General features: G+C 30.7%; 1 protein-coding gene and 1 long non-coding RNA gene across 3 annotated transcripts; both read left to right on the forward strand.

The window, feature by feature from the left end:
• Positions 1 to 1,112: 1,112 nt before the first annotated feature.
• Positions 1,113 to 3,509, forward strand: LOC140174970 (uncharacterized). Its single transcript, XR_011865130.1, has 3 exons — positions 1,113 to 1,613; positions 1,739 to 1,874; positions 3,419 to 3,509. It is a non-coding gene; the product is annotated as an uncharacterized lncRNA (long non-coding RNA).
• A 2,305-nt stretch (positions 3,510 to 5,814) lies between these two features.
• LOC112710962 (uncharacterized) lies at positions 5,815 to 8,734 on the forward strand. Of its 2 annotated transcripts, none has more exons than XM_025763469.2 (4): positions 5,815 to 5,986; positions 6,208 to 6,306; positions 6,783 to 7,199; positions 8,427 to 8,734. In XM_025763469.2, the coding sequence occupies exons 1-4, from the start codon at positions 5,899 to 5,901 to the stop codon at positions 8,594 to 8,596; spliced, it is 774 nt and encodes a 257-aa protein (XP_025619254.1). In that variant the 5' UTR covers positions 5,815 to 5,898; the 3' UTR covers positions 8,597 to 8,734. The 2 variants fall into 2 exon arrangements, with proteins under 2 accessions (XP_025619254.1, XP_025619253.1); XM_025763468.2 differs by having other exon boundaries at positions 5,816 to 5,986; positions 6,202 to 6,306.
• Positions 8,735 to 15,212: the final 6,478 nt, after the last annotated feature.

Consider the following 15,212-nt stretch of genomic DNA (forward strand, 5'->3'; position numbering starts at 1 on the left):
TACTTCGGTTTATAAATTTATTGGGTTTTGTTACTTGTGACAACCAAAACATTTGTACAAAGGGATTTTCTGTTGGTTTAGAATCTATACTCACAATGCGACTATATTTTTACAAAATTCTTTACCAGCAAAAATCCTAACGTCAGTGCCACTTGAAACATGGGGCGTGGCACGCCAGTTCATCAATCTAAAGGTCCAAGAACTTGGGCGTGCCATTTGGTATCAAAGGCGTGGCACGCCAAGCTCCGATCATCACTTGGGCGTGCCACTTGAGGAGCTAGGCGTGGCACGCCAAGCTTAAAGAGGGCCATCATCTGTGGATACGATCCCACTCCACTGTGAGTTATTACTTGACGATAATTTTGGTGTGCTTGCCAAAGAACGGATTCATAGTAAAAAATTTTGTGGGGTGTGAATTCTGGTCATCAGTCCATGGCATGCGTTAAACGCATGGCTCACTAAGTTGGACGCATGGATTTTGAGTGGCCACTAGAGGTGTTCCTTGCTCGTGCGTTAGACGTAGGGACAGGAAAGTTGAACGCATGCTCTGGCAAGTTTGACACATGGATGGGCAAGTTGAATGCATGGAATGCACAAGGTACTAGAGGTCTAATTGAAGGCTGCGTTGAATGCATGAAAGGGCAACTTGGATGCATGGAATCATGCGTTGAATACATGGCTTGTTAGGCAACCCTGGAGCTCTCTGTCTTGCATGTATTGAATGCAGATGGAGTGGCATTAAACGCATGGCTTGCTATTTGGTCCAGGAGCTCCTCTGTTTAGTCTTCTCTCCATCCATGTTCCTAGTGCTTCTATTTCTTGCAAGATCTCCTACAATTAAAGAATTCAAACCAACTCTAAGAAACATTGATTAAAGCATAAAAATCTCAATTAAGAATAAGGAAATCACTAACTTTATTCAAAAAATAATAAAGAAAACAACTAAATATGCTCATGCATCACCTCACTACAAGACAGGCAGCAAATGGCAATGCCATTTTAGAGGCAGTTTCTAAATCAGCAGCTATCTACTAATTTAGTAACGGTTAACACAGCCATTTTGGAGAAAGCTGCAATACATTTTATTTTTCTCGTACCTTCACCCCTTCTGTTTCTAAATCTGAATCTCATTGTGTTTACCCTATCAGTTACCAGAGTTTTCTTTCTCTCACTCTCTCTCTCCATTATCGTCTTTGCTGCAATCTCGAGATTTCTAACCTGCTCATGGCTAGATCGATCGGTTTCGGGTCAAATAGGAAGAACTATAAGATTCCACCAGAAAATGAGACAAAACCCGCTTTATCAATAACTTATCAACATTGTTCTCTATATGCCTTGGTCCTCTCCTTCCTCTACTCTGCCAGGTTCGCTCGCTGTCTCCTCTATGCTGTTAGTGAGTGTCCTGCCAGCGTCACCTCCAACCTCCATCAGCTCCACCACCGCCCATCCCAAGGTCTTCTCGTTCTTCCTTTATTTATTTATTTATTTGATATTTCATTTATTTTTTCTTTTTTTGGCTAGGTTTTCATGTTTTTACAAGAGGAGGAGCGCCTCCTTACCCATTCCAAACGATGCTTCTATCCCAGATTTGCTTGCTACTGATGTGCCACTTGGTTGAGATTATGCCTTTATATAACTTTGTTCAATTTTTTTCTCTATTATTTGGTTCCAAATCCATCCCTTTTCCTTTTTAATTTGGTTTCAATTTACTCCTTTGTTTTATTTTGTTCTTGCAAAGATCACAGAATAAAAGACGGTAAAGCAAAATCCAATCCACCAACGACGCATCGGTGCTGCCACGTCGCCCTGCACTTTCAGTTTATGGGTTTTTCTTGCTCATATCACAACTCTGTTCTATCATCTCTTCTTATTTGGTTTGTTCTTCACTCCTTGGGTCTCTACTTTTTTCATTTTAATTTGGATGCCAATCTTAGTCTTGTGATAATTTGTGATGATTATCACTTAACAGTTTAGTTATTGATTTTTAACTAATAATGCATTTAATTTAATCCCTAATTAAAAATTAGTTAGACTATTGGAAAATGATAGAGAGATCCCATAGTCACAGGATATGTGATTTATTATTTGCTATTTATGATTCATTTTGGTGTTTTGTTTAGTTCTACCAATTATTTGTGAAGTTGTTTATTTAGTCTTTATAGCATTTGATATCTTCAGTGTTGATAGAAACAAAGCACAATCATGCCCCAATTAGTTTTTTTCAGAATTTAGATCCTTTCCTTTTTAACTACTCAGGCCAATGTTCTTTATGCCTCCATCTTCTACTTGAAGTCTGTGCTTCTTCATATATCTATGATCTATCTAACTATTTGCATGCTAATGTGATAGTGATTAAAAAAATGACATTGATCCACCAATTCTTTAGACTAAGAATAATACAAGTTTTCACATATATGCAAACATCTTATTTATTTAAGAACAAAGCATTAATTTGTGCAGAATTCTTACCTTGTATATTACCTGAATCACATGACTTTAAGAACACAACATTAATTTTGTTTTAGTGATAGGTTTATGTGAGTAATTAAAGTTAACTCATGTAAGTGTAAAGATTATGCATATGTAAATTGTTAGTTAAAATTTAAAAAAATTTAGAATTAGTTTGTTCATTGCTGAGATATGATGACAATGGCAGGTAATATAACTAATTTTCAAAGACAGTGATTATATGCTTTTATTTCATAACTAGATAACCACCTGGAAACTCTACTTTCTCTGTCTGTCTCTTATTTCGATTTGCTTCCCTTCACAATTCACAATCACATTCACATTCACATTCACACACTCCCTTCTTCACCTTAAATATCAATTCATTCAATTTTTTCATGAATGAACTAATTAATTAGTTTTTCCTTTTCACCTTCGAAATCTCTTTGCTGTGGTGGTAGCTGACGCTCCTTCTACATTTTAATGCTATAGCTCTATAGTGATACTTCCTATATTCTATAAGTTATGATAATATATAAAGGCTAGAATTTTGTTCATTATAAAGCAAGTGGGAACGAAGAGAAAATGGGCCAGCCCTTTGTTCTAGTTGAAGAATGTATACTATTAAACTTGAAGCTTTTGTCATTGCTGGTATGTTCATGCAAAATTTATATAGGGGCATCTTTAATAATAACATTTTTGCTTAGTAGGCATTAGGCATCACATATTATAAAGGCAGCCTGCTGCAAGTGTTCTGTTAGTAAATTAAAACCCTTATTTTCTTACAATTCTATTTTGTACACATGGCTGCATCTTGTTCGTTTCTTTTTTTTTTGGATCAAGTTGCAAGGGCTTCTTCTAATTTCTGCACAGCTAATTATTTCTAAACCTTCTGTAGATATCATTTTTGCCTCTGTATTCTATTATACCTTTTAATACATATCACTAAAAATATGACATGTTATTTTAGCAACATGTCAAGATAGAAGATGCTGAACTTAAAAAAGGCTGGTGAAGATCTCCAAAATAGGCTTGATCTTCTGAGAAAGTAATCTGAGGTAAGTGCCAAACATGTTACTTTGTGTGCTTCTTGTTTAATTGCCCACTATTTTCTTAGCATAAAGGTAAGCCTCCCCCCTTAGGTCCACTTGCATTTACAAACTACATTGAATTTGTATCCTCAATTCTCTGTATTAACAAACATTTTATCTTTCTAATATTTATTTATTTATTTTTACACAAAATTACTTCAATTATTCTAATGAGTTTTCAAGTGCTCAGTTTTGACTTAGATTTTTTCTTTGCCTTTAAGTAAATCTTTTGAACATGTTAACCTTCAACATATCTAAATCGTACCAATTAGTAGGTAGAGTTAATGGGATAAAACGGTTCTGCAACTTTTGTCTTGTATTCAAGTTGTTAGCATGTACTTTAATTTTACCCCAAAATTATTATTTATGTTCTTCACTAGTGTCCTCTTAGCCTGACAGTGACACCATCTCCTAAAAAAAATTGTTTATCTTTGATTCTTACATCTCCTCTTTATTTCTATGATCAATATAATTATGATTATTATTACTATTATTATTATGATTAGAGCTAGCTATTTGCATTTTCCCCAGGATCAATGAATTGGTTTCTAAACAGTGTAGATGCCTTTATATATATATATATATATATATATATATATATATATATATATATATATATATATATATATATATATATATTAAACTTGGGAGTTGATTGTGACTACTGCTTATACTCACCAATGAATCCACTGCTGAAATTTTGATGGGCTTTGTGCAATATAGTACAGATTGGATTCTTAACTTCTTTGCATTATTATTAACTTATCTCTTCAGGTAGTTTTTTACACAAATAGTTCTTTCTGTACGTAGAAAATAGTGTTTGTTTTTCTTTTCCTTCAAGTTCCATTTCACCATTTTGTTTCTCTTTTTTCACAATTCAGAATCACATGAACAGTTTTTTTTTGGGTTTTAATATATAGTTCTTTGTATCCTTCACTTTGTAGAGTGCAGTACAGTTGCAAGATAAGGCTTAACATGTTCATTTATAGCTTTTTGTCTAGTTAATTACTTGCTTGTAAAAACATCTCATGAAATTGGTTGATGCTCATCTGTTAACAATGATTTTCTACCTAAAAACTCTGTGCTATTTCACTTCTCAAATTGATTAACCTTACGCTTTGTTAATCATTATATTGTTTATTTAGTGTATTTTTATGTTAATATCTAAAGTTTAATAAATATGATTTAAAGAAAACAGGTTATAGTAAAGAAAAATGGTATAAACTATTGTAGTTGGATAGTTTTTTTAGCTCGTGCTTGAAATTGAGGCGGTTCAAAACCGTCACAATTTTTTTAAAAAATCCACATAAATTTGTGGCGGTATTAAAACTACCGCAAACTTTTTTTTAAATCCACTTTCCAAAATAGCGCAGTTTTGCAACATCTGCAAAATCGTCAAACTGATTTGCTATGGTTGTGCCACCACAAAATCAAATCTCCACCACTTAACCTGTAACATTTGGGGAACCGCTGGTATGTCATTTTACGGCGGTTCCCAAAAAAAATCGTCGCAAATTCTCAGTTTCCTTGTAGTGTCTCCACACACACATCACACACAAAAATCAACTTTTATAAATTTGTCAATTTTAAAAAAATATCTCATTTTTAATCATGTTTGCAAAACCTTACATCAAATTCCAACCTTTAATTTAAACTCCTTTTGAAAATATATATTGAATGTTTGATTATTATTATCATATTTCTATATCTTTTGAGAGTTTATTTATTTTTCTTAAATTTTGTAATTATTTTATCAAAATATAAATTTTCAAGTACTATTTTTAGTCTACATATAATAATTTAATTCACCTTCTTCTCACGTTATTTGACACATTTATACCACATATTAAAAAATTCAAACTAAGATTCAACTATGCAAAGAGATTTATTAAAAAATAAAAATTAAAATTTAAGTAGCCATAATTTTTTCGGTAAAAGTATTTTCAACTAAGCATATACATTCCACAACACTAAAAGGTAGAAATTGGCAACTAACAAAACATAAGTATAATTTGAGTGTGAGTTAAAATTACAAGGACATTACATCTTAATTGGACCAAATTTAATTTAAACAAGAATACATGTAAGATGATGTTGAAACAATGATTCTTTTATTATAATATACATGACTCTTAGCTTTTTGTATTAGTCAATTGACTAATCATCATGGAGTAATGGTATATTCTTCCTTTTACTTTTTGTTTTTTATTTTTATAAATCTTTTGTGATTGTTATCATTATGGATTATTATTAGCCTATATATACATAAGAAGAATATTGCACGGAAGCATCCCAATACATTCACTAGTATTTACTTTTTTTTTCCTTTCTCTATTGTTTTGCTAACGAATCATTATATATGAGTTACTCAATGTCAATTTTTTTATTTTCTCTTTTGTTTACTTTACTCCTATTACCTCGTGTCTTCACCCATGAAATATCTAAGGGTTAGTCCTCAAAACTCATATATATTATGTGAATTTTCTTAATGCTTAGGGTGAATGTGTAACTTTATTTGTTCTAGATTAACTACTAGTTATTAATTATGTGATTACCATGATCTTTTTTTCCTATCTTATGTTAATTTAAAAAATGATCATATTAATTGTTAATTGTTAATCATTTTCTCGCATTGTCAATGAATTGTTTTAATTTCATGAAGTTATAGGGAATGAGATGACTGATGAAAATAATGGAAAAAATTTAAATTATCCAACATCATTGCATTATGTGCACAAAGAAAAGATGTATGGCTCTAAAGATGTAGGTAAGTGAATTCTGATCATTCAATAACCATAACTATTTTTCATTTTTTATAACTTTTTGTGTTATTTAAAATATTAATTACTTCTAAAAGAACTATATACTTTACTTTACATAGTCTAAGGTGTTTGATATATATAAATAAAACCATCTCTATCTTTAGATTATTTTTTATGTAAAAAATTTAAAAGAAAATATTATTTTTAACATTTTTTATAATAGTTAAAAAAATTGACCTTGATATAAATAAATTATTTCATATCCCATATTAGTAATTCATTATAAGTAAATAACTTTTTCACACATACCGATAAAAACACATAAATTAATCTTAAATTAATTTTAATGAATGCATCTAAAGTTATATTTGAATAAAAAAATATCAATTACTTTTGTAGTTGAAGAATAAAATTGCTTACTGCAAATTTGATCCAAATTAGTGCAATTATGACATAGTTTTGTTTTCTTCTGTATCTATAGGGGATAAAACTCCAACAAAAAAGATAGAAGTTCATGAGATAAAAGATTCAACAAGTGACTCACCAGTTGGTTATCTATCCAATGACTTTCAACGAACCATTCCTTCTATGATGCCTAATACTCAAAAGGATTATGGTTATGGTTATGGTTATTATCCAAATAACTATCAATTGGATGGTTTAACTTTCAGGGTTAATATTCCTGGTTTTGCGAGAATATATTTGCCTAATTTACCGATTGAACTTCCATTTCCAAATGTTGAATTACCTTTCCATACCACTCATATGATTCGTAATGGTTACTACATTCCTGGTAACTACTATCAACCTATTATTCCTTCTTCACTACTAACTCAGAATAAACAATATCACAACATTCAATCATTTGGATACCAACCTTCAAGCTTGTCAAATATTGGTATGGTGGGCTTTTTATTTAAATTTAGATGTTTATATTTAATGTTTAAGACAAAAATATAGAAAATAAGAAATACAAACATATATTTTTATTTACACTTATGAAAAATACAAATTATTCAAAGTAAAAGTTTGTCATTTGAATAGAAAAAATTGTATCTTTTTTCCTCTCTTAAAACTAAACAGGTTTATATATTGTGTTTATATTTTTATCTTTTTAGAGATAAAATCCAAACAAAACTTTGAAGTTTATCATCTATAAGCATATAGTACCTATAACATAAACGGGCAATATTTTTCATAAAAAATCCAACTTAATTGAAAAGCTCATGCGAATCTTCTTATATGTATTTAGCTAATATAAGTTAGCAATGCTGAAATAATGTTAAATAAAACTTTTTTTCTATTTTTAATTATTTGTTTGTCATGAAGTTGTCGTGTCCATATATCAGCTATAACATTTCTTCAAACCTTCAGTGTGAAACTGTAATTTAGTAGAAAAAAATATTTCTTTAGACACACTTGAACACAATTTAATATAATTGTGTGTTGGCGTTAAACCATATTTTTTACTTATATTCTTACAAAGACTTCAGAAATATTCCTAAGTTTTATTTTGTTTCAATTTCGTCCCAAAAGTTTTTGATTTGCATCAAATATACCCTCGACAACTAAATTTTCAAAAAGTTTAAGACCAATCTAATAATAATGCATGAAAATTATGCTTGATTTGCTTATGTTGAGGGTTATTCTTATGAAATTATTATTGAATCAGTCTTAAATTTTTTGAAAAATTAGCCGTTAGGGGTATATTTGATGCAAATCGAAAATTTTTGTGACAAAATTGAAACAAAATAAAATTTATGGGTATTTTTAAAACTTTTATCAAACTTCAGGGACAAAAAATATACTTTACCCTATTAGTTATTTATACAAAAAAGTGAAATGTCTTTTATAATTATAAAATACATTAAAAATATTTTTAAAAAATTAGTCTAAATTTTAATATCAATAACATATTAAAATATTATTATAATTTATTTACAAAATTCTTTATATATATCTATATAATAAAAATTTAAAATTACTGTGTGTTTCTTGTCCATACGACCATACTACATAATTTGATAATTAAGATGCAGTGTAACTTTTATGTGCGTGTGTACGTGCTTTTTTTATTTTTATTTTTTTGAAGTATTCTCATATACAAATATAATTGTTGACTCAGATAACTTTGAAGATGGAAGTATAATAAGAAATCGAAAAATTATGAGACCTTCATCAGAAATTGATGGGAGATTTTTCCATATGTTTCCAACAAAGACTTATACAATGGCATATGAGGATAAAACATGGTATGGAGATATTAGTAAGAAGAATGTGAAAGTCAATCCATAAACCATATTTAGACATCATGTATCAAAATAAAATGGTGTGCCGTACAACTTATATACGTATACCTTGAATCATGCTCCTATGCAATATTGTTGGTCTTTTCAATTATTCCACACATAAACTAAGCTCATCAGTTTGTCATTCTACTATGTATTTTTTTTCATGTTTGGTTTAATTGTTAACTTGCATTAATATTTGATATTATAAAATGAATCTGATTATTCTAATAAAAAAATATTTATCATGTTCAAAATAATATTTTATTTTAGAGTAAATGGATAAAAGTATATATAAAAGAGTTTGGGTATGCAAAAATACACATAAAAAATTATTTTTGATGGATAAAATTAAAATGTTATGCTGTTAGTAACAATTTGATTTCTATGAATTCTTGGTGTATATTTTTGTCCATTCTAGTTTTTTATGGGTCATTTTCTATTTATTCAGTTATTTTAACTTTAACTTTAAGATTAAGTTAGTACAAAGGAATAAATATGAAAGCAGTATAAATAAAGTAGTATAAATTGGATTTAAATTAACTCTATCCTGCATTAAATACAATACTGCTAATGGAAGTTAATTCTATAGTGTAAAGGCACTATCAACCAATGACATTAACTTTACATAATGTCCAAATGGAAGTGAATAAGAGAGTTCAATAGGAAGGTTTCATGTTTGAAAATTTCAAAAGATATTGGGCGTCTTTTGCTAATGGCTTTTGAGTCTTTTTTTTTTTTACTAGATCATATGAGTCAGAAAAACTAATTAATTATGAGAAATATTTACTTAGCTAAAATTAGATATTTTCTATAATTAAAAAATAACGGTTATGCTACGTGTACATTAAAATTAGCCACTAAAATCAGCCACCAGCATAAAATACATGCTAGAATACAAATACACATTGAAAATAAATACATTGATGACTGATTTTAGTGGCTAATTTTAGTGTATAAATAGCATTTTTCAAAAAATAAATATAAAAATAAAAAAAGAAGCCAAACACCAAACCACTGTCTAGTGGTAGGAATATATAATGTTGTCATGACTTTTTTTCATTTTCTGGTTTAAGCGTTTTCATTCAATGATACTTACTAAACCAAAACAAATTCTCAAAACTTCAATAATTTTTTTTATACATAATATAACAACTCAAATTAGTTAAAGATTTATCTTTTATTGATTATATTTCAAGAAATTGAGAAAACCATGTAATACAAAATTAAAAAAAAAACACAATAAAATCATTTCTAAAAATTAATAAAAAACATGGAAAAATCAACAAAATTACCCCCTAAAGGAAACAACTATATATGCAAACAAAAAGACCACGTTACTAGGTTGTAAATTGTAAAACAAATATCTTTTATCACTAGGACGAATATTTAAAAAATAATTAAATTTTCTAAAGTAGGAAAATATATAAGATGACAAAGTAAAATGTTTAACTCTTTCTCTAAAATTGTAAACTTATTTCATTTTAATTTTTAAATTTTTGAAAGTATTAATTTAATTCTCGAAATATATTATTGATCAATTGTTTGCCCATATCAATATAATCATGTGGCATTGATAGATAACATGACATACTATTAGTCAACATATCTTTGGATAACTCATCATAGCTGATAAGGAACAACATAATCCCTGTAGAAAAAAAAATACAAAAATACATGAATCAACCTTAACGACAAAGGAATAAATTTGATAGAAAACCATATTCTTGACGAGTATTGTATATATCAATGATATTATATACATCATAAGCATAATACCAACTATCAATATGTTAATTGTCTGTATAGGCAAATATAAATAATACCAAATACTTAATGCATGAATAGTACTAGAGAGCTAACTATTATAAAAATATTAAGTTAAGTAAATATTTGATAGAAAATTATATAACTATAAGAAATTAATGGATAACCAAGTGTTGAGGTTCGAATAATCCTACCTTGTGCATGTAGTAACCCATTGGCTAGCAGTAACCCTTAAATGGAGTTCCAATCTGCGACGGATTAGTCATTAGCCTGCCAAATTGGGGATACTGTGGGAAGCCAAAATTAAGAAATTAATAGAATAGCTTGGTCACTAAATTAGAAAATAGCGACTGACTTCTGTCCTAACGGTTAGCGACTGATTTTCAACCAAGGCAACAAAATCAGTAAAAAATGATATCGACCGCTAACAAAATCGATCGGTAAATTGTGATCCATTTTTCGGTTGCCAAATCGGTCGATGAGAAAATTAGTTGCTAAGTGACAACCAACTTTTTAATTTCTAAAACAGTTGCTAACTTGTGCGCCAACTGAGATTTCGCACAACTTAACCGGCAAGTGCACTGAGTCATCCAAGTAATACCTCAGGTGAGTGAGGGTCGATTCCACGAGGATTACTGCACTGAGCAACAATGGCTATCCAATTAGACTTAGATAGGCAAATCAAAAATGGGTTTGGTGAGTCAATTCTCATAAAACAGTAAATAAGCAAATAAAGAAAGCAATAAATAGGTTTGGTGTGAAAACAGTATGAGGAAATAGGTAAGGCTTCGGAGATATTTATCTTTTTGGATTAAAATTTCTCACCAACTATTTTAACAATGCATGATTCATTCCATGGCAAACTATAAATGTCTAAACACTAATCTCTTAGTGATTTAGCCTCCTCTAACCTTCATTAACGGCCACTCTCGTGGTCACTTAATTCCGATTAAAGGGTTAGGTTCAAAAACTAGTTTATGGCTATAAAAACCATAATTACCCAAAGCTAATAGGATTATATGTCACATATCCCAACTAGTTCATGTAATTTTATTTAGGAGGAATTTGTTTTCAAGCTGTAGTTCAAGCGAGAGAACTCTCTCGAGAATCACAAGAAATCAAGTAGAATAAGGGTCATACTCTCGTTCCACCCAGATTCATAAGATTAGGAAGGAAAATAATCCTTGAAATTGAATCAATACATTAATTAAAATAGAAGAATAATAGTTCTAATTATAGAAATAAACAAAGCTCCTAACCTTAACCAAGAGGTTTAGTTGCTCATGACTTACAGAGAAAAAAGGGTTCTAAAAACGTGCAGAAGAGAGAAGATTCGAATACAATTGATCTTTTTCCTTTTATACTAACCTAATTTGATATGGAAATATAATAAAATAATAAATTCTAAAAATAAAAGATATTGTTTGTAAATAAAAATTACAAAAAGAAGATAAAATAAAACTAATAAATGCTAAATCCACTTGAGAGACCCATAAAAGGGGTGAATCTCGTGCATGCTCTATACCCTTACTGGTGCTAAACGCTAGTTGGACGTTTAGCGCCTAGGGGGGTTCTGCTAGCTTTTCTCTTTTTGGCTCTAAACTATGCCAAATTGCCCTGAATTTCACCTGAAATTATAAAAATAAGAAAACAACTCAAAGTAGAATCCAAAAGGAATTTTTGCATTAAAATCAAGTAAATTTAAATAAAATCTAACTAAAAATAACTAGAAAATGCTAAGAAAAAGGGTACAAGATGCTCACGCATCACTAACCAAATCGGCTACTTAATGGTAACCAACAACTTTAGTCGCTAAATAAGTCACTAATATCTTACTTCAAAATCTCAAAATTGGTCACTAAATCAGTCGCTGTTACTGCTTCCTTAATTATAAATTTTAACTAAATTTTGGATATATCACTGTCAAAACATGATGTCTAATTGAACAAAATATATAAATAATCAAAGATAGATTTATTTTTCATTCAAATACAAAATAAATTCATAATATCTGCATAACTAATAAAAAAGAGTAATATTTACATAATTAACTGGGTAATTATCCAAATCAGTCCCCGGAGATTTTAAAAGCAAATATTTTAGTCTCCAAGAAAATTTAATACACAGATCAATCCCTAACATTTTTCATCGTCAGATGTAACACCCTACCACACAGAGGTATATGCTTAAGTTGTAAATCAACAGTGGCATGGCATTACAACACTTAGACATAGAGAGATATATATAATTATAGAAAGATAATATTAAAACTAGGAGCCTATAAAGAAAACATGAACATCGTAAATAAACACATGCGCGTATTAAAGCTAATAAGCACCATATATATAAAAGCTGAAATATCAGAGGTTCAACTAAGAAAAATACATATTAAAGTTTATATATGATAGGTGATAGTCTTGACCCACGAAGAAAGGCCGGCTAGAATTTTACATCACTAGAAAAAATACAAAATATAAACCTATCTCTCCGGTAAAAGCCTGTAAGAGGAATTAAAGTTATATACAATACAATTTCAAAAGGGGGAGAGAACTCTAGTGTCAAAATAAAATCCCAAAATTAATCCTCTTCACATCATCACTTGAATTTCTCACTCTCACTGAGGTGCATTGCGATCCCTATCTGAAAATAATATAACAATAATAGGTGAGATCCCAAAGGTTTCCAATTGTAACACCTTACCACGTAGAGTTTTATGCTTAAGTCATAACTCCGTATCTGATATACATACATATATTTGAAAGGGATATAATATACTAGGAGCATATGAAAAAAGGATAACAAAAACGATAATTACGTCGCACTAGAAAATGTTAACAATAGAAAGCTCAACACAGAAAACCAAAGAGATGGGCATAATATACATAGGATTACAAAGGAAATACATAAAAAGTACTAGTCTCAACCTGCAAAGCAAAGGCCGGCTAGAAAATATATACACAACCCAAAAGACAACCAAAACATAATCCTGCTTCTCTAAAAATCAATTTCTAAGAAGGATACATATAAGTACGTACATGCAAGTGGAGAGATACCTATAAACTATGTACAAAATATAAACTCCCAAAAGCAATCTTTGCTTCCAAGAGAGAAACCAACATGCTCAGTAAGGTGCATCATGTCCTATATCTGAAAAAAAAACAAAACCAAAATGGGTGATAACCAAAAGGTTCTCAGTAGGATAACAGTTCCAAGTAAAGATAATGTAAAACCATACAAACCCACTAGGTAATTTGATGAGGGAATAATTTATACTCTTTTTGGCATTGTTTTTACATAGTTTTTAATATGTTTTACTTACTTTTTAGTATATTTTTATTAGTTTTAATGCAAAAATTATATTTCTGTACTTTACTATGAGTTTGTGTGTTTTTCTATGATTTTAGGTATTTTCTGGCTGAAATTGAGGGACCTGAGCAAAAATCTGATTCAGAAGCTGAGAAAGGACTGAAGATGCTGTTGGATTCTGACCTCCCTACACTCAAAGTGGATTTTTTGGAGCTACAAAAGCCCAATTAGCACACTCTCAATTGCGTTGGAAAGTAGACATCTTGGGCTTTCCAGAACTGTATAATAGTCTATACTTTGCCCGAGATTTGATGGCCCAAACGGGCGTCCAAACGCCTGTCAGAGACCCTTTTCTGGCGTAAAATGCCATAACTGGCACCAAAGCTGGAGTTAAACGCCTAAATTGGCACCAAAACTGGTGTTTAAACTCCAAAAAGAGCCTACACACGTGAAAGCTTCAATGCTCAGCCCAAACACACACCAAGTGGGCCCTGGAAGTGGATTTATGCACTATCTACACTTAGTTACTAATTTTCTGTAAACCTAGTTTACTAGTTTAGTATAAATAGCACCTTTTACTATTGTATTCATATCTTTAGATCATTTTTGAGACTACCTTAGGATCACTTTTGATCTCTTGATCATGTTTTGGGGGCTGGCCATTTGGCTATGCCTGGACCTTCATCACTTATGTATTTTCAACGGTGGAGTTTCTACACAACATGATTAAGGTGTGGAGCTCTGCTGTACCTCAAGTTTTAATGCAAAGTACTATTCTTTTCTATTCAATTCATGCTTATTCTTATTCTAAGATATTCGCTCCACTTCAACCTGATGGATGTGATGATCCGTGACACTCATCATCATCCGTCCTTATGAACGCGTGCTTGACAACCACTTCCGTTCTACCTTAGACCGAGCGTGTATCTCTTGGATTCCTTGATCAGAATCTTCGTGGTATAAGCTAGAACCCATTGGCGGCCACTCTTGAGAATCCGAAAAGTCTAAACCTTGTCTGTGGCATTCCGAGTAGGATTCAAGGATTGAATGACCGTGACGAGCTTCAAACTCACGATTGTTGGGTGTAGTGACAGACACAAAAGAATCAATGGATTCTATTCCGATATGATCGAGAACTGACAGATGATTAGTCGTGCTGTGATAGAGCATTTGGACAATTTTCACTGAGAAGATGGGAAGTAGCCATTGACAACGGTGATGCGCTACATACAGCTTTCCATGGAAAGGAGTATGAAGGATTGAAGGAAGGCAGTAGGAAAACAGAGATTCAACAGGGACAAAGCATCTCCACACACTTATCTGAAATTCCCACCAATGATTTACATAAGTAACTCTATCTTTATTTTATGCTTTATTTATTATTATTTTCGATAACCATTATAATCATTTGAATAAGCCTAACTGATATTTACAAGATGACCATAGCTTGCTTCATACCAACAATCTCCGTGGGATCGACCCTTACTCACGTAAGGTTTATTACTTGGATGACCCAGTGCACTTGCTGGTTAGTTGTGCGAAGTTGTGAA

The sequence above is a fragment of the Arachis hypogaea genome, chromosome 9, assembly GCF_003086295.3.
Source record: "Arachis hypogaea cultivar Tifrunner chromosome 9, arahy.Tifrunner.gnm2.J5K5, whole genome shotgun sequence".
Taxonomy (NCBI): domain Eukaryota; kingdom Viridiplantae; phylum Streptophyta; class Magnoliopsida; order Fabales; family Fabaceae; genus Arachis; species Arachis hypogaea.